General features: G+C 33.3%; 2 protein-coding genes and 1 long non-coding RNA gene across 10 annotated transcripts; 2 read left to right on the plus strand and 1 right to left on the minus strand.

Moving 5' to 3' along the window:
• Positions 1-3477: 3477 nt before the first annotated feature.
• Positions 3478-7530, minus strand: LOC146914414 (uncharacterized). Of its 6 annotated transcripts, none has more exons than XR_015014173.1 (6): positions 6768-7530; positions 6254-6372; positions 5911-6083; positions 5337-5483; positions 4404-4490; positions 3478-3761 (listed from the first exon to the last, which is right to left on the minus strand). It is a non-coding gene; the product is annotated as an uncharacterized LOC146914414 (long non-coding RNA). The 6 variants fall into 6 exon arrangements; XR_015014170.1 differs by having other exon boundaries at positions 5337-5464; positions 6254-6458; XR_015014169.1 differs by having other exon boundaries at positions 5337-5479; positions 6254-6458.
• An 835-nt stretch (positions 7531-8365) lies between these two features.
• LOC146914415 (chlorophyll a-b binding protein of LHCII type I, chloroplastic) lies at positions 8366-9366 on the plus strand. The gene has a single exon (XM_085717269.1). It carries the CDS (start codon positions 8543-8545, stop codon positions 9236-9238), a length of 696 nt encoding a protein of 231 aa, XP_085573395.1. The 5' UTR covers positions 8366-8542; the 3' UTR covers positions 9239-9366.
• A 1360-nt stretch (positions 9367-10726) lies between these two features.
• On the plus strand, positions 10727-14479 carry LOC146914416 (ATP sulfurylase 2-like). 3 transcript variants are annotated; one of them, XM_085717267.1, is made up of 4 exons: positions 10727-11169; positions 12349-12754; positions 13216-13476; positions 13901-14479. In XM_085717267.1, exons 2-4 carry the CDS (start codon positions 12626-12628, stop codon positions 14348-14350), a joined length of 840 nt encoding a protein of 279 aa, XP_085573393.1. In that variant the 5' UTR covers positions 10727-11169; positions 12349-12625; the 3' UTR covers positions 14351-14479. The 3 variants fall into 3 exon arrangements, with proteins under 3 accessions (XP_085573393.1, XP_085573394.1, XP_085573392.1); XM_085717268.1 differs by lacking the exon at positions 10727-11169 and adding an exon at positions 11219-11761; XM_085717266.1 differs by lacking the exon at positions 10727-11169 and having other exon boundaries at positions 12167-12754.
• The last annotated feature ends 1630 nt before the right edge of the window (positions 14480-16109 follow it).

The raw sequence follows: 16109 nt of genomic DNA on the forward strand, positions 1-16109 counted from the left end.
ATTTGGTTCAAAATTTGTACCAAATACATCATCTTATGTTGACACATTTTTGTTTATTTTTTGGGACTATACTCTCTATTTAATATATTTTATTTTCCATTTATCAATCATAGCTTATAGTTGATAAATTAGCTTATAGTTGATGGCTGGTGACCGATAACTTATAGCTAATAAGCTAATTGAAGTTTTTAATAAAATTAACGATTCAACTAGTTTATAAATATAAAATGACATTCCCTAATAAATAACATAAAAGAACATTCTTAATTTATACTAAAAAATTTATCAATTAATATATAAATATTTAGAATTTATTAATTTAATATATCTTGTATATATTATTAGCAAATTAGTTTTTATTCGCTAAAAAATTATTTTATATTTATTTTCATATATACTACTTTATAAAAAAAAATGTAACAATAAAATAGTATACTCAACTCATAATAGTGATTTTTGACATATAGTTTTAAAAAATAAATTATTGTGAACTTTTTTTAATACGAAAATATTCTAAAATTTGTTAACACATCGTTTATTAATTTTTTTGAATGGAAAATATTTTGTTTTATTGAAGGAGTCAAAAGAAATATCAAAATCGTACTGATAATTCAATGCAATGGTTCGTCTACTATTGTGTAGAGTGGCTGTATATGCAATGTTTCATTGTTTCCAAAATATTAATTATAAAAGATAAACTTGGATTTTGCATTAAATAATAAGGGTAAATGGGTAGAGTGGCTGCTTATGCAATGTTTCACTATTTCCAAAATATTAGTAATTAATTATAAATGGTAAACTTGGATTTTGTATTAAACAATAAGGGTAAATAAGGGAATAAAAAATATTATGTATAAGTTATAAGCTCAAACGTTAATTGAACTAGCGGCTAAAAATAGCGGATAAGCTAGTGAAATAAGCTCATGATGAAAGGTTGTTGCCAAATGAGTCTTTTGTTTTCCTTATCTGCTTAAGCTATAAGTTAGCTTATATTAGTAATTGTCGATTTTGCTATGTCATGAAGTAAATGTCCTAAACATTTTAGGAAATAATATACTCCCTCCGTCCCATAATATAAGTAAAAAAAACTCATTTTCTTTGTCCCAAAATATAAGCAAAAAAGACACACTTTTATCCTATTTAATCTTGTTTTTCTAAAAAAAAATCTCTTTTCCAATAAATACTTTTGTTTATTCTCATAAAATAAAATTCAAATTACATTCAATTTTCTCTCTCTTTCATTTTTTCCATAACCAATAGCCAATGAAAATTGATTTTATATCTTCCTATGAAACTTTTTCTAAAGAAAACACAAAAAACTATACTCCAAATTCTTATGTTTTAGTTTTCTTAATAAGTATGATTTTTTTTTTTTTGCTTATAATTTGGGACGGAGGAAGTATATCTTACCAAATAGACCATGAATGAATGCAAGCGTATAGCAAAGCTACAACTCATGCCTCAACAAAGAAGAAAGTGGCAGGTCTTTATAAGTGTTTGAAGCTACAACTTTCAGTGCATAGCTAGCCCAACTAACTCACTATGTAAAGAAACATGCAACCAAATATGCTTCGTCGGACGATGAAGATATAGAGTCAAACAATATTCAACATTCAACATAATTTTCAATTGAAGCTTGCATTGCCTTTTTCTCAAAGGTTAGTGAAAGCTTCTATGGTGAAGTAGTATAAAACGTTTCTTGAAATCTTAAAGCAATTACATATCAATATTCCTTTAATAGAAGTCTTACCAGAATGTCAAATTACGTTCACAATCTTCTAGGAGTAAAATATATTATTTCCTAAAATGTTTAGGACATTTACTTCATGACATAGCAAAATCGACAATTACAAGTTTCTAGAAACACACACCTCTTGGATCACAAGTTATGTGAATAAAATCTTCAATCATATCTTCAAGGATTTCACACAAAAATATAATCTTCTAAGAATGCGAAACAAAATACTTCACCTTAAGCTAATATGTCGTACTTACATGTTCAGGACATCTGGTACAACATCCTTCTAGAATTTGTTGTTTTAACTAAATGCAGCCAACATATAATCAAAACCCCAACAATATGTATATATGGACTACAAGAAGCTCAACAAATTTATAAGGAAGGATAATTTTCCTTTGCCTTTCATAAACCACATGCTGGATAGATTGGCTGAGCAAGAATTCTATTGCTTTCTAGATGGCTACTCTGGCTGCAATCGGATAGTTATATCTCATAAAGACCAACAGAAGACAACTTTTACATGTACTTATGACACCTTTGTTTTCAGAAGGATCCCATTTGGACTATGCACTACTTCAACGACTTTTCAATGGTGCATGATGACTTTCCAAAATAACTGATCTTCTTTATGCTGCAAAAAAATAATCTCGTTCATTTGAAAACTAGGCTCATTTTTCTTGGATGAACCTAAATTGCATTGTTTTTTTGACTTATTATTGATTATTTAAAATATGTTACAACTTTTATAACATGTGTTGTTATATTTCAAAAAAAAAAATAGTATGTCTTGTCAAGTTTTCGTGCCTCAATGTGTTATTTTAATAAACTTTTTTTTTATGTATAAATAATATATTGTAAAATAAAAATTATATTCACTAACGAAAAGAATTTCCGCTCTTTTTATTGCGCTAAAATTTGAAAATTATGAACTATGTTTTTTTATGAAATTTTGATTTTGATTAAAACTAAAAATATAAATGTTTGTTGTTTTCTAATTATAACAAACCAAATTAAAGATGATTATTTATTTCAATAGCACCAACAACAATCTTTATTATAGAAAAGCACCAACAACAATCTTTATTATAGAAAAAGTTGTTTAAGGGTATAATTGGGATAATAAAAAAATTAAGTATAAATATACTCATTTAGTTTGTTACACTTTTTAAATGATAAAGAAAAAATAGACATATATATATATATATATATATATATATATATATATATATATATATATATATATATATATATATATATCGTGTTTGTTACATTTTTTTAATATTTAAATTTATTCTTATCTCACTACAAGAATTTTCCTTATTACTGGTGGAAATAATCCCCCAGTAATGCAAAAAATCCCTCAGTAATACGCATTACTGGCGGATTCGAGTCCCTCAGTAATATGAGCGTCAGAAATGTTACTGGCGGAATTTTCCCTCAGTAATGGGGAGTTAGTTTTGACAAAGCATTACTGAGGGATTATTCCGCCAGTAATTACTGGCGGATTGCAATCCGTCAGTAATTACTGGCGGAATAATCCCTCAGTAATGCTTTGTCAAAACTACCTCTCCATTACTGAGGGAAAATTCCGCCAGTAATGTTTATACAGATTTGCATTAGTGACGAAAAATTCCGCCAGTAATGTAATGGACCTTTTTTTTGTGATCCCTTCCTACTTTTTAATTCTAATTAAAGAAATAAAATTAATTCAACACAAATAAATAAAAGAAATAAAATTTTAATTTAATAAGACACAAATTAATTAATCAATATATCATAATATTTGTACAATCCTTAAATAGTTTTCGTAAAAAATCATAAATATTTAAATAATATTCATACAATTTATAAAACTAACATAATAAGCTAATGATCATAATATTCAAACAAATTTGTTCCTAGTCTCCCTCCTGGTAATTTGCTGCTCGTATTTCCTCCGGTGGCATCGGAACAAAGGATGAATGATGGATTGTGAGTTTAGGTCCTCTTCTAGTACAAAACCTGTTACAATGCCTGTTACCTAAGATAAAGTAACAAACTGAATAAGTCAGTTAACAAATTCTAACATAATAAGGAAACTAGATGAAATTACATCAGAGTACAAGTTAAAGCAAAGACGATCAGAATAAAAGCTAAAATGCGCGATCAAGCCGAATAAAGGAATGAAAAAGAATGAATGATGAAGATTGGCTAAAAATGATTCATTAATAGATAGAGCTGACATAATTAATCTTTTCCAACTAAGAACCTTGCCACATTATGCATGTCAGCATTTAAGGAACCAAGTCTGTTAGCAGTTGCTACTGTGAATAAAATGCTTATTATAACAACTTCTCACAAGTGATGCTCATTCTTAAAAGAATGTATGAGTTAGTATAAGCTCTAAATGTGTACATCAAGTTCTATTTATCAACTTAATTTTGGAAGGAAGACGGAAAATCATGAAGGTGGCATGCTGAACTATCAAGGTAAATGACTAATATCTAATTATTAAACAGATCCGAATTGCTAAGAACTTGAACTGGTCAGTCCCTAGCTTGTTTCCTGCTTTGATTTAACACAATAAGCATCATTTGCGGCAGTACCACAAATGTTCATGTAACCATAAATCAATGGGTAGACTACATAATTTGCACACAGATGGACTTATAAATTCACAAACCTTTATATAAGCGTAATAGTGACCAGATTCAGGGGAGTATCCTGAATGTACAATAGTACCAAAGAGCTTATATTCTGGTTGCGGATCCTACACACACACAAAAATAAATAAAAAATAATTGTTAGAAAGAAGTGAAGTATAACATATGAATAGATCTATAATCAAATAAATATCACCACAAAGTATCTAGTAGTTGATAATTGTGTAATATTGGAGAGTGTAAAAATCATAAACATGAGCCATATGACTTCCCCTCAATTTGCTTTCAAAAGAAATAGGGGCATCAGGACCAATTAGCATAGCAATAGCAGCAGCTCCTCCGGTAGGTCGAGCAGGACCTTCAGCTCCTCCTAACTAAGTTATTTTTCTACTAAACCAATGTCACTTTAATGATTAGAATTGAAACCATATAAAATGTCTCTAGCCATGACCCTTTCAATTGATTCATGCTTATATAAATGCACATCTTAAATTAACTTAACTCCGACAAGCATGAAGCCTAAAATCCGTCATGCCATGACTATAGGCAAACCATCATCAACTTAACAAGGTGGGCTTCTAATACTTTAAAACATCAATTAGATCAAAACAAACTTATGAACACCGTTCTTTAAAGTGAAGGTAATACTTCAATTAAAATAGAAGGCCAAATTAGACCTTGCAATATCCATTGGATTTGTACCGACCATCTTTTGGAGCTAGAGAACAAGAAACATAAATATGGATGGTTACACATAAATTCAAATGCCCTTACAAGAACAAGAAACACATTTATACAAATCAGTTGACACAACAAAGTCTTGCTTTATTACACATATAATCATGATCAGGCAAACAACCCAGATCAGCCATTTCTATTGAAAGTTCAAATCCACTCATAAATACCAAAATTAATTCCAAAAAACAATATAATCAAACATCGTTAATACTAACATCAGAAGAGAGAAGAGGTTTCCAAAAGCTGCGTCGGGCATCTCTGCAAAGCGCCACAAGTGTGACTTCCACAGAAACAGAACCACCTCACCATGAAACAACTCTTCACCCAATGTTTGATTCAATTGCTGAAAACATCATCACTGCCTTGTTACCAAAGAAGAAGAAGAAGAAAATGAAGGGGTTAACATTGCTTTGTTATTTAAAAAGAAGAAGAAGAAAAAGAAGAGGTTAATATATGTGTTGTTAAATAGCAGCTATAGTGGCGCTGTAGCACTATAACGGAGAGATATTTGAACAAACCACTATTATTCTGAGATATGCTATTCAGTACAAAATATCAGCTATAGTGGCGCTATAGCACTATTGCATAGCAGAAGTAATAGAATGTATATGTTGAAGTTGTTTGTAAATTTCATTGAGACGGATCATCGGCAACCACAACAACACAGAAAAGCAACAACACTTAAACCAACCTTATTTCTCCGAGTGTGGATGAGCTTCACACTTAAACTAACAACTAATGAGTTAAAAAAACCTTAATTCTGGGTTTCAAAGGAAGGAGCAGAATCACCTTTTCTCAAACAATAGGCATACAAAAAGAATCTCAACATGGTTGCATACTTAAAAACCTTGCCAATACCAAGACTCTTCAACATATTGTCTGATCTAAAAACTGAAAGCAACATCACTGCCCCATTGTGTCTTCTATCAAGAAACTAATTTCATACAAACCGTGAAATTCATCTGCATTTTGTGAACAAAGAAAAGAATGCAGTTAGCAAAACAAAAGAACAAAATGAAAAGTATGTGAAGATATAAAATACTGACCACCATTTGCGATTCGATATGGTAGAGCACCAAATAATTATATCAATAATCAACAAATTAAACAAAACAGAGAGAAAAAAACATACCTAGAAGTATCATTATCAGGATTATGACTGATAACAATAGCATAATCACCAGAAGCTCTACAAAAACACCACAGGTCCTTGATAGCTACAACTCGGCAATAAAGGAACACACCCAGCAGCTGACCGAAACAAACTCCCACACCCCACCAACAGCAGGCCGCAACAGAATTCCCACATCAAACCAAAAACACAAAACAGAAAACAACTGAAAATTGTCAGAGTTAGCAGTTATGTGATTGTAATTCGCTATTCAACTCTTTCTTCAAAAAAAAATTCGCTATTCAACTCAGCTAATTACAGGACCATAGCTAAAAAATGACCCCTTTATTTACAAAACAATCAAAAGTCAAATTGTTAATAGAAAAAAACATTCTTAGTTATGAATTAAACATTAACCTTCTAATAAATCTCTAATTAGGGATCCAAATCCCAATCTGAAGTTCTATATCGAAGCAAAAGCAACAAACTCATAAAGAAAAAGCACAATAAGATACGAAAAATAGAAGTAACTCACTGGTTTTGGACCCAGCTGGATGATTTCGAAAAGCTTAAAGCTTTGAAGCCTTCATGAAATGGATCCTTCTTCTCTCTGATTGTTGAAAGCGTTGGATTTGAGTTCAGATTATTCTTTCCTCCTTCACTCGGATCTCATGAATGGTTTTGAAAATTAGGGTTTGAAATTCAACACGAAGTCCGCTTCGAAGGAAGAACGGTGAGAGAGAGAGAGAGAGAGAGAGAGAGAGAGAGAGAGAGAGAGAGGACCTTCTGATTTGGATGAGGTAGCGGAAGAGGGAAATTGAAATTGGAGGAAAGTGAAAATGAGTTCTAAAATTGGGTTTTAGGGTTTGGTTTCAATACTGGCGGATTTGGTTTCAATACTGGCGGATTGTTGCTTTAATTACTGGCGGACCGTATGCGTTACTGACGGATTCGTAAATAACAACATTACTGGCGGATCTTTTGAATTACTGGCGGATTATATAATTCCGTTATACCATTACTGACGGATTATCTCCCTCAGTAAAGCAAAGACATATGTGTTTACATTATTGGCGGATTATATCCCTCAGTAATAATTCGTAGGTTCTTTATTGAAAATACTGACGGATTTATCCGTCAGTAATGTAACTCACTAAATTATTGTGGGATTTTTCCGTCAGTAACTTTATTGAGGGTTTTTTGGATGTTACTGAAGGTTTATTCCGCCAGTAATTACTGAGGGCCTAAATCCCTCAGTAATGCAATTTTGTATTGGTTAGTAGATTGGGGAATTCTTGTAGTGTCTATTTGTTACATGTGTTATTTGTATTGAAAATTGAGGGTATTTTTGGAAAGAAAAATTCAGCTTAAAAGTGCTGAAAGAGATAGTTTTCTTTATATATAGTATAGATAATTAGACATGCAGAATCTTTTCAAAGAATGGTCATTTATTTCAAATTTACCATTTTTTGATATTTTAATAAAATCTCCAATTTAAAGTATAGGTTCTGATATTCCTGCCTCATAACTACTAATTACACCCCTAAAAAAAACTATCTAATTATATGTATCTTTTGGTTTAATTTGTGTCGTAATTGCATGCCATTTTTCATTATTATATATATGGTTAAAATTTCTAGTGATTATTGCATAAAGAATAACATTTATTTGATAGAAGTAGGACCATTGCACTATTGTTCCCCAATCTTTGTATGTACATCTTTTTTTTTTTAAGTAGTCTAGTGGCTAGATTCACACACGTGGAGAAGTGGGGAATTCGGGGTTCGAACCCCGACCTACACAAATTATCTCTAATAGCTACCAATTGAGCTACACTTACGGGACGTATGTACATCTATTTGTTACCCTATAAAAAAATATAATCTATCCAAAATCATACATGGCCATTTCGTATTGGATGAAATAAATATTTTATGATATTAGGGTGGATCTTATATGTATTGTACGTACTAGTAAGGGAAATAAATGAACTGATAAATGGTATGGTATAAGAAGCAAGAGGACAAAAGCAATGCTCCAAACCAATAAAAATTTAGATAAATATCTTCGAAAGATAGGAACCCTTACCCTCTATTTTGGCATATATAATGCCCAATTGACCCGATTACAAGCATCAACACTAACCATTCTCTTCACTTTCATTTATAGTTTTCATTTGGTTTAAGTTCAATTGCCACTAAATTTCTACAATGGCTGCCTCAACAATGTCTCTCTCTTCTTCATCATTGGTTGGAAAGGCAAATCAAGCTTAACCCTTCTACCCAAGACCTTGGTATTGGAAGGGTCACCATGAGAAAAACAACCACAAAGAAAGTTTCTTCTGGAAGTCCATGGTACGGTCCAGACCGTGTCAAGTATTTGGGTCCATTCTCCAGTGAGGCTCCAACCTACTTGACAGGTGAATTCCCTGGTGATTATGGTTGGGATACTGCTGGACTTTCTGTTGATCCAGAGACATTTGCAAAAAACCATGAACTTGAGGTTATCCACTCCAGATGGGCCATGTTGGGAGCCCTAGGTTGTGTGTTCCCTGAGTTGTTGGCGCGTAATGGCGTTAAATTCGGCGAAGCTGTGTGGTTCAAGGCTGGATCCCAAATCTTTAGTGAGGGTGGTCTTGACTATTTGGGCAACCCAAGTCTTGTCCATGCACAAAGCATCCTTGCCATCTGGGCCTGCCAAGTTATCTTGATGGGTGCCGTTGAGGGTTACCGTATTGCTGGTGGACCTCTTGGTGAGGTGATTGACCCACTCTACCCAGGTGGCAGCTTCGACCCATTGGGACTCGCCGATGACCCAAAGGCTTTTGCAGAGTTGAAAGTGAAAGAGATTAAGAATGGTAGGTTAGCCATGTTCTCTATGTTCGGATTCTTCGGTCAGGCCATTGTGACCGGAAAGGGACCATTGGAAAACCTTGCTAACCACCTCGCAGACCCAGTCAACAACAATGCTTGGGCTTTTGCTACAAACTTTGTCCCCGGAAAGTGAGAAAAAAAAAAATAACAAAAACCAAAAATTATATGTGAATTTGAGTGTTAAATTGATATTGTTTTTGTGAAATATCTATTGGAATATTGAAAGAATGTGAATTACATATTATATGGTTTGTCCGTTTAGATCTTTTGTTCAAACTCCTATTGTTTAAGCACTTCTCTGATCAAAGTAATTAACATTGTGATAAATGAAAAATCATAAGCACTTGGAAACTCTAAATTCTTGTCTATATACCATAGGAATTTTTGTTATTATGCGATTCCAATAACTTCTATCATAAGCTTTATACACTTCTTTAAGTGAACTTTCACATTTCAACGTTTTAGACTTTAAGAATCACAAAATTGTAGAAGAGGCAAGCTTACAACCACCGTAAATTATTTCCTCCAAAATTTAGAGGCTAATGCGAAAGATGCAGCACCACTATTTGATTCACTAAGACTTGAAAGTGGAACAACTGCTGCTTCTCTTGCTTATCGGATTGCTTTTCGAATTGCTCTTTCAGTTTTATTGATGTCGGAGTAAAATAACAAGGTACCTGAATCTGCACCACACATAAAACAACAAACAAGGGATTTAAGAAGGCTTTACGATAGAGAATTAGACAAAATAAAAAAGAGCAGTGCTAGCGACAATCGCTTACACACTCTCCTAGTGACACTCGCCCATCATTTAAGACACGTCATCTGTTTTGTTAAATCATGCACATGCACCGGGTAACTGGTTTAGGCAGTTTCTAAAATTTGATGACTTTATTCTCAAAAACCCAAAACCAACGCCAATCTGCTGTTTGCAAATGTCATTTCTTCTTCTAACACCACTTCAGTATCCGAGTTCAACCGTTGTGGTGTTGTGATGTTTATGTTCCAAAAAGACTCAATTAAAGCTTCAAATCAAAAACGTTTTGATGGGGTTATACAATGAAGGAAAAAGGGATTATGACAGGTTCACGGAATTGTGATGGTGAAGAGTGTTTTTTTTTCCTTCTCTTTTATCAATCTGGTCAAAATTAAGATTCTTTTTTTTTTATTTTTATTTTTTTTAATTACCATGGATTATAAGAAGTTCTGAAACTAGGAAACATATAAAATCATCTCTTCGATGATGTCAAAAAAAAAAAAAAAAAACTTCTCTTGATAAAAAAAATGAAAAAGACCGACTTTCATCAAGTATACCATTATGCAAGGAAAGATGTGTGGTTGGTGGGTTTGGCCTTTGGGACGGCTGATACATAGCGGTGGCCGATGGTTTTCAGTTGAGAGAGAGAGAGAGAGAGAGAGAGAGAGAGAGAGAGAGAGAGAGAGAGAGAGAGAGAGAGAGAATGAGATGAAAATATGGTGGCATCTATTAAAAAAAGGAAAAAAGAAGAAAAAGAAAAGGAAGAGCCGGTTGCCAATTACAGGTCTAAAGAATAGGGTTACGTGGGCGTATCATTGAGAGAGTGGTTAAGATAGAGTGGCTAAGCGGTTGACGCTAGCGGCAAAAGTTATGGTGCATAAGCCATAACTTATGGACCATGCATAAGTTAATCACAGCCATCAGATAATTGGACACTTGTAATGATCCTATGGTTCTCACCTCAGACCCCACAATCAGTCCCCACAATCTTCTCCTACCTCATACGACTCAACCTTGCTCGCGCGCCACTGTAACTTCGACGTCATTTTCCGGTTGATTCACGGCGGGATTGCGCCGATTTCATCGGCGAACGTTCCTTCACCTTTGCGCCACCCTAACCCACAATCTGATTGCAGAAACCGCATTCTTTCTCCATTTTCGCGACTCCAATTTCACCGGCTACGTCACGGCGTGATTGCGCCGATTTCACCGGCGAACCTTGCTTCACGGTTGCTCGCTGCTCTGACCTCGTTTTACTTACTTCTCTTCCTGCTTGCGATTTGCGATTATGGGTTCTCTTTGTTCAGGTTTGCGATTTCAGTTTGTTCCTGCTTGCCGTTTGCGATTTGCATCTAAGTTGCACGAATTTCACCCTTTCTTGCCGGTCCGACGTAGTTTTCCGGCAATACAGTGCAGTAGCAATTACAGTGATTCAAATTACAGTGGCTTAATCATATTCAACTATGTATTTCGAATTTGTTGTTAGTATAGTATCAATTTAGTGATTCAAATTTAGTGATTCAGTTGTAGCAATTAGCTTCATTTTTCTATTTGTATAAGAATCAATTTTGCTTCAGTTGTAGTTTCAAATCAACAATCTGAAACCATTTCCACAGCAAAATGGTTTCAGAGTAAAACTTGAAAAAACCATTTACACAGCATATTGGTTTTGGCATATTGATTCAAATATCGGATTTGTTCTTAGTATCAATTTAGTTATTCAAACTTAGTGATTTGGTTGTAGCAATTAGCTTCAAGTTTGTTTCAGTTGTAGGTTCAATTTATGATATCTAATGGTTGTTTGTTCTTAACAGTGTTTGTTGCTGTTTTCAATGGATTTGATATCAACTCCATCTAAGAGTGGACATTTGAGTGTTGAAACTTCATCACTGATTCATGGTGAGAGTAGACAATTGAGTGTTGAAAGTTCTTCAATGATTCATGCTGACAGTTCTCAATGTTACTCCCCGTTGAAATCAGGGTGGGACACCATGATTTTGCCTAACTTATCGTCAATCCAAACATACAATGAGTTGAAGATATAGTGAGAGTTTCAATAAACTACAACGACTCATCATATATTATATGATTTATTTTTTCACACATCTCACTTGCTTGTTTACATGCCTACGATTTTCAATCTTATATGTTGCTTTAACTTGAACTCATTAAATCATTGTTTTTTAAATTAGATTTTGCAATGTTTTAGAAATCGAACCGGACATCAAACTGACAAGACCTATGAGTCATAGTTCAATTTCTTTAAACTACTCAAACTGGGATGAAACGGTAGTTGAACCTCCCAAATAACTGAACCGGAGACAATCTCAGTTCATGGTTTAATTGGTTGAACCATCTTGTTCATTTTTTAACATGCTGGATTTTTGAATTACAATGGCTATGGCTATTTAAGTAAACTCCTGTCATGGTGTCTTTGAGTTTTCACTTTTCATTAACCAATGACCATTAATTTCACTTCTTTGCAGCATTGAAATCTACAAGCATAACAAAGAAGAAAGAATAGCTAGAACCTGGGGAACAACTGCTCCAGGATTGCCTTACGTTGAGGAGGTCATTGCTCCAGCTGGAAATTGGCTTATTGGAGGAGATTTGGAAGTGCTAAAACCTATCAAATACAATGATGGTCTTGATAACTACAGGCTCTCTCCCAAACAACTTCGTGAAGAATTCGTTAGGCGTAAAGCCGATGCAGTTTTCGCCTTTCAGTTAAGAAATCCGGTCCATAATGGTCATGCCTTGTTAATGAACGATACTCGTCAACGTATATTAGACATGGGTTACAAAAATCCAATTTTATTGCTTCATCCTCTTGGAGGTTTCACAAAGGTTGACGATGTTCCGTTAGATGTCAGGATGGAGCAATATAGCAAGGTAATTTCCATCATTTTTTTCTCATATAGCGTCGAGTAAGAATCAATTTTGTTTAATACCGGTGATATAGAGTAGCGGTTTTTGAACACATCGCTATTGCTCTGAGATTCTCTATTTAATTCAAAATGTTGTCAAATAGTAGCTTTAGCGGCGCTGTAGAATTGTTACTGGTTTAAATAATGTGCATGTGCCTAATGTTTAAAAAATTGACCTTGGAAGTGGTTGAACTGCAATTCAATTTCAGTTATCCGTTCATTTGTAATTCTTTTATCTAGTGAGTTTCGACATGTTGAATCGTGACCAAGAACTGTTTACTGATTATACGAGAAGTTAGATTGCGATTTTGACCTGGTATAAAGCAGTTTAACCATGATCTATAGATCTTTCTTGTTTGCTGTACGGTTAATTTTTTAAAGCATTGGTTTTATCTCTAATTGTGAAATTCTTTTTCTTGTTCATAGGTCCTAGAAGATGGAGTTCTTGATCCAGAGACAACCATTGTTTCTATATTTCCATCGCCTATGCATTATGGAGAGCCAACTGAAGTACAATGGCATGCAAAGGCACGGATAAATGCAGGCGCCAACTTCTATATTGTTGGTCGTGATCCCGCTGGTATGGGTCATCCAACTGAGAAACGGGACTTGTATGACCCTGATCATGGAAAAAAGGTGCTTAGCATGGCTCTTGGTCTCGAGAAGCTTAACATTTTGCCATTCAGGGTATGTAGTATTGCTTTTGCACATGAAGCTTAACATATGTTCTTTCAATGATACTTTATTTAGTAAAAACCGTATAAACAGATCCAAGTCAAACAGCACTTCAACGAATCAGATTTTTTTTTAGAAAGCAATCCGAACCAAATCACATGCTATTATAATCTTCGGATCAGATGAATTGCTACCTCAAAATCGATAAAAGCTGAACTGTGAACACCCCCTCACAATGCTGTCCATTTTTTTGTACAAAATTTCATTGAATACACCATATATCTTATTGTTGGGGATGGCAAATGGCATAATTTCCTTGTTCTTTAGTATACAAAGTTACTTTTTTTAAGTTCAATATGCTTGCTACTTAAAATTTTGCTGATAGGTTGGCAGTTTTATTTTAATGACTTACCTTGTTTGCCATTTTATGTTACAGGTGGCAGCTTATGACACTAAGGTAAACAAGATGGCATTTTTCGACCCTAGCTGTGCTAAAGCTTTCTACACGTTTTTGTGCAGATCCGGAGGCATAGATCCGGAGGCACCTGAAGTTTTTCTACACGGTGTTCTTGAAGCTGGGAAAACAGCAGAGGAGTTGCTTCTTTCTAAATGTGTACGTAAAGACCCATCTTCCGTGACACCGTCTAAGTCTTCAAAAGTAGCTACTGTCGGTGAACCATCTGCTGGTGTGAAGTCCTCTGCACCAAAGTTCAAAGAAAGACCAAATCCAATTAAGTCAAAGAAGCGACTTAAAAGTGATTATGAAAAAGATAGAGAAAGGCAGAAATTCCTTATAAATCGGAAGAAACAAAAGAGAGATGATGAAGCTTTAAAAAAAAAAAAGTGGTCACTAATTGATTGTTTTTATGTTATAAGTTTGTATTAGATTTTATTGTTATGTATTGATGATTATAGGTTGTTACAAAACCATTAGACAATTAGTTTGGTTTCGTGTAGAACAATATCAAAACCATTAAACCATACTTATGGTTTCATTAATAGTTTTTATTTAAAACCATTTGTTAATAATAATTTTCACTATTCTTTTATTTTATTTAGCATTTGGTTTTTGTGCCTCATTTTATTAGGTATGGTTTCATTAATAGTTTTTATTTAAAACCATTTGTCAATAATATTTTTCACTATTCTTTTATTTAAAATAAACCTTATTTCCATATCGGACTAACGAATACATGAATAATATACAATAAAATCTATAAAAATCGACAGTCCTTCAAAATAGACAGTTTCGAAGGTAACTTCTACTGGTAGAAAAGAAGTAAACAAAATGCTGATAGCAAAACAGACAGTTTTAAAGGTATATCTACTGGTGGAAAAGAAGTCATAAACGTTACGTCTGCAATTTTGGGTGCACCATGGTAATTTCTCGATATTTGTTATACATGTGGATTGCGCATAATTCTAGTTAAACTTAATTTTAATGTTTGAACCATTGTGCCAAACAACTCATCACAGATTTGATTAAAAAATAAAAAACAATTCAAATGAACAGAGTGATTACATACATGATGGGAACAGTTGTGGAGATCTCTGGCCAGAAGAATTGTTGGGTTCTTACTCTCCACAAACATAGTGAGGGGCGAGTAAGAACCCAACAATTCTAATTAAGAAAATAGTGGAGTTGCATTTGTAAAATAGTGGTCATACGGACCATATAATTAAAATGCGATTATATTACTATAATTAAGTGCTTAAAGGAAAATAATAATTTTCACATACAAGTGGTCAATAATAATTTTCACTATTCTTTTATTTTATTTAGCATTTGAAAATTATTTTTCTTTCACATACAAGTCTATTAAAACCATTAAAGCGCAATTATATTTAGACAAAGCCAGAAATTCGTTTTACAACGTAAGAAATAAAAGAGAGATGATGAGACTTTACAAAAAAAGTGGTTATCACAATTTTTTTTATTACAAAACCATTAGACAATTAGTTTGGTTTCACATTGAAAACTATCAAAACCATTAAACCATAGGTATGGTTTAATAAATCGGAAAATGGTTTCAGTGCATAACATCTTAATCATTATTTAAAACCATGTACCAATAATAATTTCATTTAAAACCATTACACAATTATGGTTTTAGTATCAAAACCATTAAACCATACTTATGGTTTTAATATTCCATACCCCTAAGTTTAATAAAATTAAATTAAATTGAACATTCTTGGGCCAAAAATAAAATAAAATGAACATTATACTATGAAAGATACTATAAAAAGACACAACTAACTATCAAACCATTAAACCATACTTATGGTTTCAGTATTCCATACCCCTAAGTTTGTTTCAATTCATCAAAATTCATAAACATCTTTATACTTACTCAATAAAAAAAAACATTAACACCCTATAAAAAAACATTAACACTAATCATGTCCGTTATCGGAGGTTATATATCATGTTGCTAGCTTTTGAAGCAATTCTTCATAGTATGAAGTTGCTTCCTTCTCCACATAGTTTCTGTTGCAATTGCTGGAGTCGCTTACTATTGTTGAACAGATTCCAATTCTCAAATCCATAGTTTTTGCAACCTTGCCATTCTTCCCATGCTTTCTCGTTTTGGACCAATCTTTGAAAGATTCCATTTCGGTATTGCCACCCTCTCATTCAGCAA

This window comes from Medicago sativa, chromosome 6, assembly GCF_051527215.1.
Source record: "Medicago sativa cultivar Bolivia chromosome 6, Bolivia_mono, whole genome shotgun sequence".
NCBI lineage: Eukaryota > Viridiplantae > Streptophyta > Magnoliopsida > Fabales > Fabaceae > Medicago > Medicago sativa.

Coding starts and splice junctions, on each gene's coding strand:
- LOC146914415 (XM_085717269.1), top strand. CDS start 8,543: ATGAGAAAAACAACCACAAAGAAAGTTTCTTCTGGAAGTCCATGGTAC.
- LOC146914416 (XM_085717267.1), top strand. CDS start 12,626: ATGAACGATACTCGTCAACGTATATTAGACATGGGTTACAAAAATCCA. Junction 12,755..13,215: donor GGATGGAGCAATATAGCAAG/GTAATTTCCATC, acceptor TCTTGTTCATAG/GTCCTAGAAGATGGAGTTCT. Junction 13,477..13,900: donor TTAACATTTTGCCATTCAGG/GTATGTAGTATT, acceptor TTTATGTTACAG/GTGGCAGCTTATGACACTAA.